The sequence below is a fragment of the Histoplasma capsulatum genome, genomic scaffold (genome assembly GCF_000149585.1).
Source record: "Histoplasma capsulatum NAm1 scaffold_6 genomic scaffold, whole genome shotgun sequence".
Classification (NCBI taxonomy): Eukaryota; Fungi; Ascomycota; class Eurotiomycetes; order Onygenales; family Ajellomycetaceae; genus Histoplasma; species Histoplasma mississippiense.
Genome location: NW_001813977.1, coordinates 171,783 through 190,516, shown reverse-complemented (window position 1 = coordinate 190,516; position 18,734 = coordinate 171,783). Strand labels below are relative to the sequence as shown.

Sequence of the window (18,734 nt, the reverse complement as noted above, 5' to 3'; positions counted from 1 at the left end):
CTTGCAAGCAGTTGAATAATGTATACGGGAAGCTAGAGAGGCCCGATACGCTATTATTTATGCACAGCTGAGTCATCGATTTTATCCATAGCTGCCAAAGTGGCTTAAGCAGGTTCCCGTATTCACTTTTTCGCGTTGACGGTTTACGACTACAAGTACGGAGTAACCTCTGAGCAGATCAAAGAATACCACTGTAGGGGAGTAATTGGGATCAAAGAACTATATTTCTTTATTCACTCAACTCCAGCCTTCTATGTACTTAATAAGGACAAATGCCCTTCGAGCCATCAAGAGGGTGCAAGCGCATGCATCTTCCAACAATCCAGCGGGCCAGGGTCACGGGTCGCGTCTCGTGTCGTGGGGGCCCACGCGTTGTCCCTTCTCGTGTCCGGCCTTGTGCCCACGCGCTGGGCTGCTTAACGCGACCACCGCCCTTATGTGTGGAACGAAGTACCTCTTTGCCCAGAGGTACCTGGGTCGGACTGCCGCGATACTTCCCCCGTCGCTCTCGCTCCCCTCGCTCCCGCTGCTTCAACCACCTGCCTTTAAACCAGCGAGCGTTCTGTCCTTGCCCGCAATGGCTTCCTCCGTGCTGCGCAAGAGACTGCGCCATGGTAAGTTGCTTTCTTTGAAGCTCTTGCTCCCGTCTCCCGGTCGTGTGTGGGTTTCTGACTGATTTCCCGCGTTCCACCAGACAATTGCTCGACGGCTTCATCGTTGCGCTCCAGCAAACGACGAGCCCAGGCCCCTCCTCAGCCCCGAATACACGAGGAAGAGACCAACGATAGTGATGGCGATGATGAACTCTCTATATCCCACTCAACCGGCCTCAGGTCGAGACATGGGCGTCGTAGCCTCTCCACCACCGCCAAACCAAGAACCATCATCCCCTTCCGTAATGTGCCTTCGAAACATACTGTTCCTGACAAGACAGTCGACGAGTCTATCTCACCTCCAAATACCGCCATTGTAGTTGGTAGGTCCTAATACCACCTGGGGCGCACTCTAAACAAAACCCCCAACCGCTTTCCCCCGACTGGGTTTGGTTAGTTGCAACAAAAGAGAAGAAAAACTGCTAACCGAGTCTGAAAAGATGAAAATACGCGCCCGCTCGAATTCACCACTCCCAGAACACCATCCCGCTACAGAGATGCTCTATCTGTCAATAATACAAAATCCGTCTCTCAAGCCGTTCCCGTTACTCCCAGACACCGCGTGCAGGTTTCCTGCTTGGGAAAACCCTTGACACCGCGAACTCCTCGCATGATCGCTTCTCCGGCGAATGCTCAAACAGTCTACACCCCCGCCCGTCAGCTGTTTGCAAGGAGTGCCGCCCCAGGCCGACTTGTGGGCCGGGAGAGCGAACGACAAGAATTGACCTCGTTCATTCTCAATCTGGTACAATCGCGCCGGGGGGGTTGTATGTACGTAAGCGGTCCGCCTGGCACTGGCAAATCCGCCTTGGTGGACGAGGTGTGTCAGGATCTCATGATCGGCGTGGATATGGACAAGGAATCTGTCAGGATCGCCCGCATCAATTGTGCGACCATGACGAGTTCGAAGGATATCTATGCGAAAATTGCAGACGAGCTGTGCGAGGATCTGCAACTGTTCAGGAAGAGCCGGACGGAACTGTTGGCGGACATGTTCGTGCAGAAGAAACGCACGAGTTCATCAACTTCTACCACTATATCCCCCACGCTCTACCTCGTCGCGCTCGATGAGATCGACCACCTCCTCACGACCGACGTCGAAACCCTCTACACTCTCTTCGAATGGTCCCTACAGCCCCATTCGCGCCTGGTGTTGATCGGTATCGCCAACGCCCTCGACCTGACGGACAGGTTCCTACCCCGTCTAAAATCCAAGAACATGAAACCACGCCTCCTCCCATTCTTACCCTACACGGCCTCGCAGATCGCCGACATCGTTTCTACGCGGCTCCGCTCCCTGCTTCCCAGTTCGAATACCGCTGCAAGTGCAACCACCGTTTCAGAAGATTTCACTCCTTTTCTCCAGCCCGCCGCGATCCAACTCTGCGCGCGGAAGGTAGCCTCCCAGACTGGTGACCTGCGCAAGGCATTCGACATCGTCCGCCGCACCATCGACCTCATCGAGCAGGAAACCAGGCAGAAACAAAATTCCAGCTCTTGCAGGTCACCCACCAAGGTACCCCTGGTCGAGAATGTAAACCTGGCCTCCCCCTTGATTTCGCCGCCGGATACTCCGTCGTCGGCTTTATCCTCCACAGCTAGAGCTACGGCTACAGGATATACGGCCGCCACAGCACCCAGAGCGACGGTCGCGCATGTCGCGCGCGTGACAGCCAATACGTTTGGGCATGGCACGGTGCAGCGGCTGCAGGGGCTGAATTTGCAGCAGAAAGTGGCACTTTGTGTGCTCATTGTGCTGGGTCGGAGGAAGACGGATTTCGATAACGGGGATAGGAAGAGGGGCATGCACAATGGTACACTGTCAACGACGTCATCCATGGTTGCGGGAGCAGCAGGAGCAGCAGGAGCAGCAGCAGCAGCAGCGCCAACTGTCAATGAACTGTTCGTCACGTACTCGGCACTGTGCCGCCGGGACAAGATCCTACAGCCCCTTGCAGCAACCGAGTTTAGGGATGTTGTTGGAAGTCTGGAGACGTTGGGTTTGGTCGGGGAGGTGCAGGCACAGGGACGTGGGCGCGCGTCTACTTCTACTACTAGCAGAGTTGGTGGCAGGTCTATGGGGACCAGTACACCTTCCAAGCCGAAGACACCCACCAGGAGGGCTGGTGCTGGGCCCGGAGCGGATGAGAGAAAGCTTGTTTGTTTTGTCGGTGAGGGGGAGGTTGAGAAGCTTATTTGTGGAGAAGGGGGGGCGATTCTTAGGGGCTTGTTCCGGGCAGAGGCTTAGGGATTATTTAGTGTATTGATGTTGCATTGGTGTGCGTTTTGCTTTGCTTTACTTACGCTTTTTACTTCGCTGTGGCATAGCCTGCATGGTTTGATGAGCTATTTGTTTTCGCGAGGTGTATGTATGTTTACTCAGTATTCTTTGCTTGACTTGCATGAGGGGCTTGGAGTTACATTTTTGTATCACAGGCGCTAGTGTTGAATATTCTTCCTGGTTTAACTGCTCTGTCTGTTTGTATGAATAAAACAAAGCATGAATAGCTTAGTTATAATAAGATACAAAAAATATATCGTTAATTAGACACATCTGGTTAAGAGTGTATTTCCACACGTGTGCATCTTTATCCAGGACTTCTTATGTCCTTTCCATGCAGTCAGTCATCATCGCGAACGTCTCTTACGACGTTTGAAACGTGGGAGAAATATAAAATTGATTCGATTGCCTAACCCTCCCGAAGACATAAACTTGAAATCATTTGATCCTAGCCACATAGTTAAGTTAGTTATCCGGGATTCAACCCCCTCGTGAAACACCACCCAAGGCATGGGCTGGTCGTACTACAGGCAAAGCCCACCAGATAGATAGCTGGATGGGGAAAGGAGAAAGGAGACACAAGCAGACTAAAGCCGACCCCGCTGAAAACAAGAATGATAGGGCGCAGCTACGGCTAGCACACGGTAGTAAGGTACATGTACATATAGAGGGGCGTCCGCAGATCGCAAGCTCCATTCGTGTTTCGCAGGCATGAATAAAGAGAGAAGATGAAGCAAGAGAAGATGAAGTAAGAGAAGAAGAAGCAAGAGAAGAAGAAGCAAGAGAAGGAGGGACAAAGGAAGATGTAGGGCAGATAGAGAGAATCGACTCATATCATCCACTCGTGAGTAATGAAGGAATGTAGGTATCCATGGGTACTATTTACGTTCACGGCCTCGCACCTCATGTCGTGTGTCGCATTGCACCGTATCACATTATCGCATTAGCCATGGTCTGAATTATTTAGTTGGTATTGGGGAGAGGAGGGGGGAAGGGGGGGGGGGGGGGGGGGGGGGGGGGGGGGGGGCCTTGATGCTATTCCCGCCCGGGATTCTTACTCGGGCGGGTTTTGGATATGGGCCCCCCGCGATATCTTCCTGAACAATCCTGACTGGATCCAAACGCCATAGTTGAAGGGATCCATTGGGTGGGGGGGGTTTAGGATGGGAAAGGTGAAACGGGGGAATAACTATGCGTGGTCCGAGTTAGCCTATCCAGGAGAGGGGATTATATGTGAAAGAGAAAATAAAAAAAAAGAATCAAGGGACGTTGGTTCGGTATAGAACAGACCCCTACTAAGCACCTTGTTGATCTCCAACAACGAGATCGGCTTCCCCAGACATCCCCATTTCCCCTGCCCAAACACAAGCTCCACAGTCCTCTCCATCCGACCCAACCGCTCCGTTTCCCCGGCCCCATTCCCCACCTTGGAATCCGCCCTCTCCAACCACCGGGCGGGCGAGAAGACCTCCGCATCCTTTCCAAACACCTCCTTGTCCCTCAACACCGCTCTAGCACTCCATCCCACATTGGTACCCCCTGGGACCTTCACGCCACACACCACGGCCTCATGCGGGCATATGCGCGGCATAATCCCTGTGATCGGGGGCCAGAAGCGGAAACACTCCTTGATGCATGCTTGCAGGTATGGGAGGCTGCGGGCTTCGGCCTCCGTGACTGGTGAGGAAATGCTGCCCCGGGAGATGGCGGTGTCGATTTCTGAGACGAGAGTTGCGTATGTCCTGGGTGAGGTTGTGAGCAAGAGGAGCGAGATGCGGAGGGTTGTGGCGGTGGTGTCGGAGCCGGCGACGCTGGGCGGGCGAAAGGTATTAGATTTGTTTTATTTATTCATGCTCATGCGCGCTAGGTTGTTTGTAACAGGACTGTTGGTGGCAGTATATGTATATATATATATATCTAGATAGAGGGCAGATGCTTACATCTGGACCAGGGATTCCGCTTCAGCATCCCTCTGGCTGAGGCCATGGGCAACAAACGAACCCAGCATGTCTGGCTTGGTGATTTTGCTATCCCCATATCGCTCTGAGACGACTTCTTTGGCAATGCTGCGAGATGGGTAATTTGGATTTCGTTTATTAGCATGGAGTTACTCATTCCCTGAGTTTCCCAACACTTTCCAACAGGTGAAAAAGGAAAACAAACCCCATAACTTTCCCCACGCCAACAACATCCGTATGCGACGGTAGAAATGCCTTGAACAGACGCGACTGCAACACGTTCACGAGCCACGGCAGCAGCGCAATCATCTGCATGAGCGGCAGCGACTCCTCCGTGGTCTTGATATAATCGAACAGGTCCCCATCTTTGTCCAGGAAGCCAAACGTGCGCCCGAATGCAAGGGTCGAGATCACATCAAGGGTAAGATACTGGACTTTCCGCGCAATATCGACTGGGCGCAGCTCCGAGTCTGTGGACAGGTACTTGGTCTCGATTAGGCGGATGAATTTAGCGATTTGCGCGTCTACAGATTCGGGCAGAGATTCTATTCCCTTGCCGGAGTACTAAGAGAAGGGAGGGAATGTTCAGCAGCGATCTGAAAAGGTTTCGGCGCCCAGAGTGCAGAGCAGCGGAGGGATCTTACGCCTGGAGCCAGCTTGGATCTTAGAACGGTGTGCAGTGCATTATCGCGCATGGACAGCGTGCAGTCTCTCGGAGGATCGAGCTGGAAACCCTTGTACCAGGGCGAGCGGTCCCACTCTGAACGAACTCCCCACATCCGCCGCACTTCGGCGGGATTACCGCAGACAACATAATTAGGCGCGACCCGGACAAGCGGTCCTGTGGTTGCACGGATCAAAAGTCAGTCAAAGATGTGACATCAATGGCAAGCTTAAGTTTTGGGATCGGGACAGCGGCGGCCCGGGTAAAACGAATGCGAGTCTCAAAATTGAGTTGTCCTCTGAATGGGGGATGGTTGAGCCCTACGTACCATGCTGTTGGCACAGGTCACCAAGATCTTCGTACAAGGATCCTGTCCATGCACGCCAGAGGATCCAAATATCAGTCCACCCGCACCATCGCGGTCCTGGGATGTGCCGCAGGCGGTACCAGGTTTGCAGTCGCCGAACGACAAGGTACGCTACGGCAAGCGATGAGACCAGAAGCAACAAAAGCCGCATGACAGACAGGGTTTGCCACTGGAGCAGACTGGAGCACTCTGAGAACAATGAAAATGATGGGGACAGTGGTTTAGTGTGATAAACCTTAAGGAGAACGATAGTATTTTTCAGAAGGTTTCCTCGACGAGTCGACGACAATTCGAACGCTCTTTATGCTGGGTCTAGATGACACTCAGAGCATGCTGCTGACCTTGACCCCTCCTGGCTGGTCAAAGATGAATATCAGGAATCGCCCGTTGGCCCTGTATCCCAACACACAGGCGCCCAATGATCATTTTGTTGAACCATGATCAACGTGGCCACCCCTCCATACAAACCCGGCGTCCTAAGAGACGGCGCCGGGGAACTGGGAAAGCTAGCCGCGTTGGTGTGCATCTCCTCCAATCAATTTAGTTTCTCGCTTCCCTCGAACCGGGCTCTGAGAGGGATTAGTCCCCGAGTTCAAGAGCAATCTGGTGGATATGGGACGGCGGCGCCTCTCATCTCCCATTTCGACCTCAACATCTTTTTCTTGTCGGCTCAGCTACACGGGGAATAGTGGTTATTATTCCAGGGCTGTTGCTGTTGTTTGCATGTCTATGTCACAACCATGGCCTCTGACTCTGGGCACACAGTCCATCAGGCGCCTTTGTTGGTATGTAATATACCTTGGCTTGAGCTTAGCCATACCCGCTGAGTTTGATCGACGACTGACCCACCTGTCAGCTCCCTGATTCCGATGAGGATTCTGCAGTTGCCGTGGTAAGTAGGGTATACCGTGTTGCAGAAAGGCTTGATGTTAAATCATGCTCATCCCCACGTGCATTTAGAACGACGACTTGCTATCTGTTGCATCATTGACATCGAGCGTCCGTGACTTTGTGGTCGAAAATGGACGGACATATCACTCCCTCAGCGTGGGGAGTAAGTCGTTCCTCTGCTCATTACCCTACCCCCTACGTATTATACCCAGGAGGTGCTAACCGAAACCCCACAGAGTATATCCTACCTAATGACGAGGTAAGACCGAGAACCTTTTGAATTTTTTTTTTTTTATTTTTTTTTTTTAATTTTTTTTTTTTTTTTAAAAAAAAAAAAAAAAATTGTTTTACGCGTCCGGGTAACTGAGTAAGGGATTTGCTAACACTTCATATTTCTGCAGGAAGAAAAGGACCGACTAGGTATGCAATGCATACAGTCACGGACATGTCTTCTTGTTTAAAAACTGGCTGACATTGTCGGACCAAAAAGATATGCAAAATCACCACTTCCTGGTTACCTTTGGAGGCAAGATGCATTTTGCCCCAGGTGCAGAGTATGCACAGCGTGTCCTAGACGTAGGCACAGGAACTGGTATCTGGGCTATCGATTTTGGTAAGGCGTATTACCGTCTTTCTGTCCATGGACGCTATATCTGAAACCCTATAAATCCTACTGCTAACCCCCACCTTTAGCCGACGCCCACCCTTCTGCAGAGGTTCGACCACTTCCGTTTGCAATAATACCCCTTTATTTCTTCTCACAGACAGTGAATAACCTTGGTCTAATGTCTTCGTCCCTTCCAAAAGGTGGTTGGTGTCGACCTGAGCCCCATTCAGCCATTCTAGTATGTGATGGTATTATTTCCTTTCTAAACTGTAGAGCATGAATGGCAGACCTTTGAGCTAACTATGTACTGATAGCGTACCCCCAAATTGTTCATTTGAAATCGACGATCTGGAAAAGGACTGGACATGGACGCGGCCTTTCGACTACATTTTTAGTCGGATGATGGTTGGCAGTTTTGCAGATTTCTCCCGATTTGCTGACCAGGCATACCAGTATGTCCCTTGATTTCCACTTGTCCTTTTCACGATGATGAACACTGGAACTTTCCCGTCGCTCTCCCCATCACAACTTACCTACTAACCCAATGGCTACTCTCCGATTCGGCAAACATCAAAAAGACACCTGGTCCCTGGCGGCTACCTGGAACTAATAGATTGCATCTTCCCAATGGCCTCGGATGACGGCACCCTTGATACAAGCCCAGCCCTCAAAGAATTCAGCGACCTGCTTCTGCAAGCCAGCATCAACCTCGGCCGGCCCCTGGATGCCGCGAAAAACCATCGCGAAACCCTCATCGATGCAGGCTTCACGAACGTCAACGTGTTAAATTTCAAATGGCCCACTAACCGCTGGCCCAAGGACCGCAAGGATAAGCTGGTGGGTCTGTGGACACTGGCGAATATCGGCGGCGGGCTTGAAGGGCTCAGTCTCGCGCTGATGACGCGGGGGCTGGGCTGGGAAAAGAACCAGATTCTTGCATATCTGACATCGGTGAGGAAGGATTTGCATGATCCGAAAATTCATGCGTATTGGCCCATGTGAGTCTCGTGATTCTTACTATTGATATTCAATTCTTCCTTCCTTCCCTTTTCCTATGGCATCTGTGGACTAATAACCCGATTCCTCTGGCCTTCCCCCGGCCGCCGGTGCCTGTTAAAATTTAGTGTTGTCGTTTACGGCCAGAAACCGAAATCGACATGACCGACCCGTTCGACGCATTCGTGATATCGTTTTCCATGTTCATGTCACTTGCCTGTCCGGCCGTACTTCTTTCCTCATTCCCTAGCCGATTTACGTAGCGTAGCGGTTATGGCAGTGCAGCCAACCCCTCATATTCCTTCCTATGATGATTTTTAAGTATCACCATATCCTTTTATTCAGCCCTGCCGGGAACACCAGGATGAGCAGGAAGTCCAAAAGCGTCCCAAAAGCACTGGATGTTTTCTCGAGTCCCTTTCGTGTATTTGCGCCGGATATGCGAAATAGTATGATGTGATGAATTACATATGTATATGCAACCTTTTTAATTTATATTTATATTTATAGTTATTTATTTTTACTTATTTCTTGAACGCGTTTGTCTTTGTATGAATTGTTATTGGCCACAGTGTGTGTCTATCATGTGTTATGGTTGTTGAAGTATAAATACAGTTGTATCTTCCTCACGATTCATTTGCTGTTTGATCTGACATCCGACATGCATCAATGCCCTCATAACGTTCGTCTCCTCCCGCCCCATCTTCAGGTTCCCCCCTAGGGGGAAAATGAAAAGGTCTCCGAGAGCTTTTACTACTACATACTGGGATTATCACACGTATATATAAATGTCTAGCAGATTCATCCAATCTGGCCTCCCATAAGTCCTACATCTACTCAGGTTTAGTCTGTGACTTTTTTTTAAAAAAAAAAATAAAAAATAAAAAATAAAAAATAAAAAAGAAAAAGAAAATTAAAAAGAAAAGAAAAGAAAAAAGAGGGTGTGGTTCGCATAGTAGATGCCGTGCACTGCGGGAATCAAACGCATAGATCTCACTCGTACAGTACATGCGCGGCATGGATAAAAACATCTATGTACTGGGAAATCGAAACTCCTAACATCTTAAAAAATCACAAGCAGGGGGGTATAGATCGAAGGGGCCTTACGACATTGACACAAAGGGAACAAAGACCTGGTTAATGGCGAGAGCGGAATGAGGTTGAGATATTTTTGGGGGACGGGGGTGGGGATTTCGAATATGAGTGAAAATAGTAAAGGAAGTAGAAAAAGAATAAAGGAAGAAAAAACATATATATAAAATGAAAACCCTAAAGAGACTCGTAGGGACGAAAGGGGGAAGGGAAACACGAGAAATCATCATCGGAATCCACAGCGAAGTACATGATACGGAAAGCAAGCCTGATTCGGATATCATCAACCGCCAAAGACGTAGAAAAATAAGATGAAACGAAAGAGAGAAAATGGAAGGCAAAGAAGACAAAACGCCCATACATCCACGCAGCAGTCGATCACCCGCGCTCACAAATCCACACAGTGCCACAATTCATCCTCCGATTGACACTACTGACGAACAAATAGACAACGAACAAATGATAGTAAATCCTAAAAATCCCCTAGAGCCCCTGGTCATTTCAATTCGTTAACTACAACTCCACGCACGTAGCGACACTCATCCACACTCACGACACTCCACATAACTACGACTCATTCAAACCTTAGTCATCCATCGGCGCATCCTGCAATGTCACACCGGCAGGTTTCGGAGCCTCAGATGCAACCTTGTCATTCTCTGCCACGCTATCGCGCTTTAACCCAGTGATGCGGCTATACCGCCCGCTCGAACGGGATAAGGAATTGCTCTTCTCCATGACGTTGTTGACAGTACTGGCGGGCGCGTGGGGGTCAGATAATGTGGTGGTCGAGCTAATGCTGTCTGTTGCAGCGTGGTCGCCGCCAACGGTGCTGGCGCCGGCGCTGCCATTGGTGGTTATGGAGTCGCGGACTGTTGCGGATGGAATGGTGGGTTTGCCGGTACGATCTGCGGCTGGAGACGAGCCGGCTGAATCTGGGACCTCGAGACTATGGCGAGGTCCTCGGCCCGTGGCAGATGCAGGAGGGCTGCTGACGTTGACAGGGAAGCGGGTCGATTCGCCGCCGATTGATTTATCACGTCTGTGCCGGTTGGCGGGGGCGGGGCTATTGGCACGGCTGCGATCGACGATAGCTCGTTGGCGGGCCTCCATGTTTGCGCGCCGGTTGCTTTCGTCAGTGCTGATGGCGCGGGGTCTCGATCCTGGCCCGAGGCTACCCAACGTGCTTGATTGGCGTTTCAGTTCGCCAAAAATTTCATCCTTGTGGTCGAACAGGTCGCGAAGGAGGCGGTAGCTGTGTCGTTCATCCATGGTGAGGTTATTCTCGAGCCGTGGGCGGAGAATACAAGGCGCCATATTTTGTGCTAGGGCTGTAACGTAGGCTTCGTCTGCGGATGTGAGGTCTATCAGGCGAGTAAAGTGAGTAATGATAGCGTCAAGAGTGGCGATGTTGTTGAGGCGGAGCTGTCCAAGAGTACTTTGAAGAACCTTGACGCGACTTTCGGCAGGAGCCTCATTTGTTGTGGTATATATCGTCTTCACGATTTCGTAAACCTGAGACGAAACAAGAGAATCTACAGAATCTATTAGCGTATAGGAAGCTAACATAGGAACGAGCAGTGGGATGGTATGTACCAGGGAGTTCAAGAAGATATAATTTCAAAACATTCGCAACAACGGGTATGTCGTATTTTTCTAAAACTTCATGGCTAAATGGCTTTCCATTATTCAAAGCATTGCGTAAATGATGCGAGACGACGAGAGGAACTTCATGCAGCCAAATAGCACGGCGCGCTTCGTCTCCCTCGAGGTCCGGATAGTCTGTCCCAAGGTTAGATGCTGGGGAAGCTTAAAACAACGGGGTCTGATGATCTTACGATTGTCAAGATAGGTCAAGATAGTTGTAATCAAGATAGGAACACGCTTCCTATCCGCCCGAGCCCTGGCTTCCAGATCTACACCGAAGGTTTGTTCTGTGTTGGAATTCAGTTAGACTAGTTTCTCTATCACTTCTTTTTGTTTTCTTTCTCCGAAACCAATATAAATGGTTAAAAGAGATAATAAATACCGTCAACATTGCCATAATAGTTCTCATAAGGCTGAACGCGGGGAACAAATGCTCCAGTACGATAATTCTCCAACAAATATCTCAGGTCTCCAAGGGGCTGGATAGTCTCTTGATATAGCATCATCTTGTCGACTGTGCTGCGCAGAGACGGAACGACATTGCTAATTGCTCCCGAGAAATCTAACACAACCGCTTTGATAGCCTTCAAACGATCTAGTTCACAGCGTTCCATGAACTTGAGATAGTCTATCATTTCTTCCTCAAGATGGCATCGTAAGCGGTCGAGTTTTTTCACTGCAGCCTTGTATCGCTCATCGGCTTCCCGGGCTTCGCGTCGAAGCTTTTGGGCGGGGGTCTCATTAGGATTCGAGTTATTAAGTGGGTTCCATTGGGAGAATAAATCAGCAACGGCAACAGCAGTGGGAGAATCCGCAACCTCGTCGCCTCCAGACCCCATCGATGTGACCCGCATCAGCGGCTTCTTTTTCTCAGGAATACCTGAAATCTGGAAAGATTTTGAACGCCACTGGTAATTCATTCTCGAGCTGTTGGCAAAAGTGCTGCCAACGTTTCCAACAAGGCGCAAGAAGCCATTGTCCACCAGATCTTGGCCGATTCTTTCCGCATAGCTGACGGTCGACGCACCCATGCTTTTCTGAATAAAGTCCACAATGTCTGCACCAGTGGACGTATTTTGATAGGTGCCTAAAATGGGAAACTTAACCTCCCCGAGTTTAATGGATTCCAACATATGAGTCAACAGTTTCTTGAGCTCTTCTGGTGGGAAAATTTTGTCCCCCAGTTCCACCGGTTCGAAGTCTTCTGAAGCATCAGGAAGCACGATGGTTGGTGGATGAGGAGGCGCACCTTTGGGGCTATCAGCACTCTCCTTTTCGGGGCTTTGAAAAGCCAATTTGTTCTCCTCTTCCAAGTCCTCGACCAAGCGACATTTGTTGAAGTACTGGGTCCTCAGCTTCTTCACGGTCTCTGACTGCTTATAGTGCTCCTTGATCCTGATCTGGAGCTCTTCTTGGCTGTTGAGGATTCGAAGTTCGTGCTGATCGGCCCAGCGACCAAAGGGGTTGACGACGAGTTCACGGATACTGTTTGCGATTTTCTGATGATTTTTTGTCGCTTCGATCATTTCGCTGCGGATCCCCTCGTACGCCTACAGAATATTGCATCAGCAAAGGAATTACAGCCAAAAACAGCTCAGCATACCGACCTTTCGGACACTGGCACCATCATCTCTTGCAAAGCCATTCGTCATGCGATCGATTGCGGGGGCTATTTCGCCGAGTTTTGAGCTGTACTGTTCCTCCGCAGCGGCACGCATGTTGGCAATGGTGAGTATTTGCTGATTCTCCACTATTCCCTGCTGCAACTTGGATATCAGGACACCCAACCCGCTGGCATAGTCGGGAGTCCAGAACGAATCTGCAAAACCCCGCATGATGAAAAAAAAAAAAAAAAAAAAAAAAAAAAAAAAAAAAAAAATTAAAAAAAATTAAAAAAAATTGAACGTGACGCTTCGACAGAAGGAGAGAACTGAAATGGATGGCGGCCGTTTCAAATATGCGAGTTGCACGAACCCTCGGGGTTTTCTATATCTAGTCGTATGAGTCGGCAGAATGGGGTAGGTAGGTAGGGCTGGCAACTGTTCTATTAATAGGGCAAGATCTAACGGCGAAGCCTAACGTAGGGAGTGATTGCGAAAAGGCGAAGAAGACCTGAACGGCCTAGAAGTCAGGGCGTCGGTGGTGGAGCACAACAAGCCAAAGGAAATCAAGCGAGTGCGAAGAGGTTGTTGGCACCCAGTTCCAGGCGACGAAGGAAGCTAACGGAGATAGGGACGGAGGATGATGAGGACGGTGAGGATAGGAGGATAGTTATGACGGTGGAAAAAGCGACGAACGGCTGCGAAGCAGAGCAGGAGAGAGGGAGAGACAAAGAACGAAGAAAAGACGTGAAGCCAAAAGACTGCCAGGGACTCAGGGCTGAGGTCAATCTGTCTGCCAGTTTGAGCCTAAACGAGGTTGGTTCACTCTTGGTTCGGGCCTGGAGTCGGCGGCTGATTCGGGCGCAGCAGGGTGCTGACTCAGCGGCGGCTCAGCACTCACAGTACGACGGGCCAGCCACCGTCACGGGGGCGGTGTATTTTACGGGCTAATTTTAACCGCGTTCCCTGGCGGTACCTGAAACGCTGAAACTCTCGAAGTCTGCCGCCGGTGCTTGCGCGGATCCAGCCACCGCACATGGGCAGGCCGCAGCGACCACCAGCGCATTACGGGCCAATCTCGTAACAGCGTGTATTTCAATACCCGGCAGCGATTGGCTTTCATGCTGCTCTACGATTACAGTCCCATACACACTACTCCGTACCTATACTACTATTCTTGTGGAATCCTGGTTTACTCACTCCGCGTCAAGTTTTTACTATCCAGCATATTCGATATCGTGTGGCTCAGTCCCCTTTGGTGGTCTGCTTTCAACGCGGTCAACCGTCTGGGGGCTTTGGAGTATCGTGGTTACTATATACTCCTTAGCTCTGTTGACGGTTGTGCTTCATACATGGAAGCGCATTCTTCGTCTCTCCAAGGGGGATTGCTCACCCGCATCTCGTCTGCTCGATAGATTGGATTGGGCACGCCCTTCTCACCCAGTCCGCCCTTCATACTTTCCTGGCCTATTGTTCAAGAGCCGTCTTTGCCAGCCGTGGCCAAAAGCCCACAGAAGGTCCGTTGCGAAAAAGGACGTTGTTTTCGGGACCATCTCTTATGGCCCGTTAGGATTATTCGCCCCGGCTTCCCTCCTGTACGATGTCCACCACGAGCATTATCATTTCGGGTCAGATTTACATTTATTCGGAATGGGGGGATCCGGAGAAGAGAGGTATAGCAAACTTCAATCTGCGACATGATGTCCTCTACACACAGATGCCTTCTTAAAATTACATATCAGGATTGGCTTCATCGCCGCAGAGGACAAAATTACTCCCGTCGATGGCTGGAACAGCAGTTTTACAGGAACCCACCCTACGACGCGCCCAACGACGCGCCCAACGACGAGCCCACCTTGAAGAGCGGGAGTGGCCTGTCCTCATCATAGCTCAACGTACACATTTATCGATGCTCAAAAAGGGGGAGATACATTATTTTACCCCTTGCTGGCCAAAAACAAACTGGAACTACCAACCTCACCCCCCTTTTCTCTGTCATTACCATGGACTCTTGCGGAATGCTAGTCTGATCCAAGCCAACTCCCAAAATACCCTTTCTAAACTGGTAGCGCTGGCATACCCCTCGCCTTGCCGCTCGCTGTATCCCCGTGCGCTGCGGATCGGATGAGCCCAACACGCTCCTCATCTCCTGCCTGGAGCCCCCTGGTTATCATCCAGACGTGCATTAACATCCCCCAAGGCTTTGTTGGGCCAATCAGTCAGTGCCGCCCCCGTCATCGGTAACGTCCAGAAGACAGGCCAAGCTGTGGCTAGCGGCTCGGCGGAAATGGGTCGCGATTTGCGTACGTCCTTTCTAGAATAGTAGAGAGGAGAGTGATGTTAATTTTATACTGGGGTAGCTGGTAGTCTTCGAGGTTAAGTTTCTGTTAATTTTCTGGCTCTGCGCTATGTGTAAATGTTTTTGCGACGTCGTTCCCGTCGGGGAGAGTCCATCGCGCAGCAGCATCGATATCCTCATGGTGCCCCTGTCAAGCTTTCTGCTCTAGTCTACAAATGGACTCCGCTCACAGATGGAAAGTAGCCTAGAACGACAGCATATGAACTAATGTATACGAGAGTCACCAGCAGCGGAGAAGAAAAACATAGTACATAAATACTTCTCGCGTCCCGCTGCACAGAGGTCCGTTTTAACTGATTTAACTCAACTAGAAACCCCTCATCCCGCAGAGCCCATTTCACCATGTCTCCCACGCAAGGTACCGGAGAACACAAGACGCTGGATGTCTTCACGACAAGGAGGCTTCGAATGGAGAGATTGGACGAGTCGCATTTGCAAGGGTATCATTACATATGGTCGAATCCGTCGGCAACAAGGTGGAGGTGTGTAGAAAGCTCTGCCTCAACCCCTCTCCTTTTCTTGAATTGTCACGTATGTCCAGTTACATACCTATATGTATGCATGACTTGTACTCGGACGCTTTGCATGTTCTGTATATATACACTCTCTCCTTTCTCGCTTGGGTTGCAGGTCCGCGGGGCGCCGGGCGTACACATGCGTTGATATTAAATCAACCCAACACCCTCATTCCTTCAATCATACCGCAGAGATAAAAGAGCAAAAAAAAAAAAAAAAAAAAAAAAAAAAAAAAAAAAAAAAAAAAAAGCAATAATAGTAGAACAAGAACAAGAAAGATCAAAAAGCCCCCCACAATTGATTGCACCACACACAGAAACATACACACAAAACCACAAGAATCACAGCTCGTACAACTGACACCATTTGTGTTCCCATGTCTTGGTGTTCCCCGGCAGCCCCCGCGGCGTCAGCAAATCCCTCGACGACAGCAGAGAGTTCATGTCTGGCGTCCTACGGCAAAACAACCCTCGCGCAGAGATGTTCGCCGTCTACCTCCTCCCCCCATCCTTGCAGCCCATCGAATCGCCCGGCAACGTGGTCTCACCGCCTGCTCCTGTGACGGGCATGATATCACCCACGACGACGACTCCTGCAACTGCTTCCACTGCCACCACGACTAATACAGATGATGGTCAGCTGTGCCAGGCCGGCAATGGCGGCATCGATGCTGGTGGAAACCCGCCGATGGCCATGATAGGAGTCGTAGGCACGCATCGCGCCGACCCAGTCGCGGAGCTGGGTTACATATTCCTCCCCTCCGCATGGGGGAAGGGATACGCAACCGAAGCCGTCTCCGCGTTCGTCGACAGGTTCTGGCCGGCGCAGGTAGCGGCGAACGAAATCGAGGCGCAAGTTGATCAGGCGAACGCTGCGTCCGCTCGTGTGCTGAGGAAGTGTGGGTTTGATCTTGTTGCGGAGAGGGATGAGGATGGGGAAAGATTGCTTATTTTTAGAATTTTCAGGCCCGCAGAAGGGGGGGGGGAAGAGAGAGAGAGGGGGGTTATATGACTACTTAAGGGAATGAAGTCGGTCCCTTTCCCTTCCCTGGCCCGGGCCTGGGGGTTGGGTGGTCATTAGCTTGTGGGTGAAATCTCTTGTTTGAGTGGTTTGTTGTGGCATCTGATAGATATTGTACTTCGTTGTATATTATATATAACATATATGCGTGCATGTACATAGTACCTATTAAAGCCGTCACAGACTTCTATATTTGGATCGATAGACCCTTTTTTCCCTTATTGCCGCGTATTGTGCGTGGGCTGGCAAATGAGAAGATGAAAATAATATTAAAAAAATGAGAAAGTCAAGGGTAGGAAAAGCGAAAGAGAGAAATATACAGAAGACTAACTCTGACCAGCGCCGTTCACAGCTTTGAATGCAACTCGATTATCGTCTCCCCCCCCCCCAACACCAGCAGACTCTTCTCTTTCAACGTACAAAATGCACAATATTCCAAAATCTTCGCCAAATAGACGTAACGGTTGAATTTCTAGCCTGTAAATCAACTCCCAGAAGTTGAGTAGAAGAAAAAGAAGGGAGGGAAAAATCAGCACACTTGTTTTTGCCGCTTAGGCTGCAAATCGTCCGTACCATCCAGTTCACGAACCTGTCGTTTCTTTGTCCCGTTCATGCCGCCATTGCTGTTGCTGACAGGGACAGGACCTTCTTTCGGAGCAACCCGGCCCGCCGCTAGTTTCGGATTTCCCTCGCCAGCTCCTCCGCTAGGCGCTTCTCGCTGGGGCATGTAGTAGTTCTGGCCTAGCATGTGCAACTTTCGCCGATCGGTCTTGTTCGATTTTGTGCGCGGTATTCGATCGACGAGAAGGAAGAGTGTGGGGATTTGGATTTCTGGTAACGTAGCACCGATCGTCTTCTTGATCAATTCGACTTTCGAATATACACTGTGATTGTCGTTGATAGTTCGGGAAGGTGATTGGTTCGTTGGGGCCGGCTTTGCCGCTTAGGTTCATGGGATTGTCTGCGAGGTAAAGGAAAGCAGTAAGAATGGGACTTTCGACGCCGTCTATGGCGCCGAGTAAGTCGACAACAATGGAGTCCTCCGGTGATAGGCATTTCCTTGCAGTGTATTCAACTTCGATGGCGTCAACCCTGCCGCCATCAATCTTCAATAGAGTGTCTTTTCGTCCGACGTAAGTCAGGGTTCCGTCGTGGTTATACTTTACAAGATCGCCAGATCTGTACAGTCTAGCTGAGGATGCTCTCTCGGGATGTAGCTCATGGAGCCATTTTGGCGTATATTGTAAGAAGCCGGCTTCAGACTTCCTGGATATCTGGTCAAGATACCCGCGAGCAAGATGAGGGCCCTCCATGATCATTTCTCCGACGGCGCCGACAGGCATGAGGCGTTCCGGAGATGCGGGGGAGACAACCCAGGCAGCGCCTGTTCCGGTGCGTCCGACATTGGTTCCACTGCCAGGGCTCATCTGATCGTTGTACGTGCAAAACGTAGCGACTTCGCCCATGCCATATTGATTAACGAGTTTCACCTTTCCGGCCCATTTCGACAGTAGGTCGTTCGAAGGTGGTTCACCGCCAATGCATAGTGTTTTAAGGCCTGGAACATCTTCTGGACCCAACTGAATGGCAACTGTTGGTGTAAGAAAGGATACGTTTGCACCTAAGTTGTTCATATGCTGCTTCAGAACATGGATGGCCTTCTGTGGATGTGGAACGCAGCAACACCCGCCAACGGAAAGTGGTACAAGGTAGTCGTTGTTGCTGATGTCGAAAGCATAGTCGTCAAACTGATACATTCTAGTTCCTGCATCGAGACCAAGGATCCTCGCATAATCTCGAACGGCAGTGGCATAGGTCCGGTGCTCCTGGATAATCCCTTTCGGTTCCCCGGTGCTACCCGAAGTGAACAAAATCAAGCCTGAAGGTTACATCAGCAAACTGAATCTTGGCGCGGTTCAAAGGCTGCTACTCACATGCATTGGTTGGTCGTACAGTGGTACACGCCGGTTCGACCTTTTTCGGAAGACTCAGGATTCCATCCTTGGATAACTCGATGATATTTGGAACCAGGCCTTGTGTAACGGTCTGAGAATTCGGCAACAGTGAGCATGATTTTAGCAT

General features: G+C 50.3%; 5 protein-coding genes across 5 annotated transcripts in view; 2 read left to right on the top strand and 3 right to left on the bottom strand.

Annotated features, from left to right (window-relative positions):
- Positions 1 to 577: 577 nt before the first annotated feature.
- On the top strand, positions 578 to 2,901 carry HCAG_06391 (conserved hypothetical protein; the record flags this gene model as incomplete). The annotated part of the gene is made up of 3 exons (XM_001538736.1): positions 578 to 614; positions 935 to 976; positions 1,094 to 2,901. The coding sequence occupies 3 exons, from the start codon at positions 578 to 580 to the stop codon at positions 2,899 to 2,901; spliced, it is 1,887 nt and encodes a 628-aa protein (XP_001538786.1).
- A 1,087-nt stretch (positions 2,902 to 3,988) lies between these two features.
- Positions 3,989 to 6,074, bottom strand: HCAG_06390 (predicted protein; the record flags this gene model as incomplete). Its single annotated transcript, XM_001538735.1, has 6 exons — positions 3,989 to 4,123; positions 4,238 to 4,745; positions 4,875 to 5,000; positions 5,098 to 5,456; positions 5,537 to 5,733; positions 5,885 to 6,074. 6 exons carry the CDS (start codon positions 6,072 to 6,074, stop codon positions 3,989 to 3,991), a joined length of 1,515 nt encoding a protein of 504 aa, XP_001538785.1.
- Positions 6,075 to 6,360: 286 nt separating this feature from the next.
- On the top strand, positions 6,361 to 8,423 carry HCAG_06389 (predicted protein; the record flags this gene model as incomplete). The annotated part of the gene is made up of 10 exons (XM_001538734.1): positions 6,361 to 6,441; positions 6,780 to 6,815; positions 6,884 to 6,977; positions 7,051 to 7,073; positions 7,216 to 7,234; positions 7,305 to 7,427; positions 7,508 to 7,530; positions 7,622 to 7,659; positions 7,736 to 7,873; positions 8,000 to 8,423. 10 exons carry the CDS (start codon positions 6,361 to 6,363, stop codon positions 8,421 to 8,423), a joined length of 999 nt encoding a protein of 332 aa, XP_001538784.1.
- Positions 8,424 to 10,094: 1,671 nt separating this feature from the next.
- On the bottom strand, positions 10,095 to 12,991 carry HCAG_06388 (conserved hypothetical protein; the record flags this gene model as incomplete). The annotated part of the gene is made up of 5 exons (XM_001538733.1): positions 10,095 to 11,044; positions 11,106 to 11,291; positions 11,348 to 11,443; positions 11,539 to 12,706; positions 12,764 to 12,991. The coding sequence occupies 5 exons, from the start codon at positions 12,989 to 12,991 to the stop codon at positions 10,095 to 10,097; spliced, it is 2,628 nt and encodes an 875-aa protein (XP_001538783.1).
- Positions 12,992 to 17,181: 4,190 nt separating this feature from the next.
- HCAG_06387 (predicted protein) overlaps positions 17,182 to 18,734 on the bottom strand; it is a gene marked incomplete at both ends in the record, with an annotated part of 2,802 nt that continues 1,249 nt past the window's right edge. Inside the window, 3 exons of the mRNA XM_001538732.1 lie at positions 17,182 to 17,536; positions 17,814 to 18,531; positions 18,587 to 18,698. Coding sequence (XP_001538782.1) covers positions 17,182 to 17,536; positions 17,814 to 18,531; positions 18,587 to 18,698 — 1,185 coding nt within the window. The remainder of the gene's footprint in view (positions 17,537 to 17,813; positions 18,532 to 18,586; positions 18,699 to 18,734) is intronic.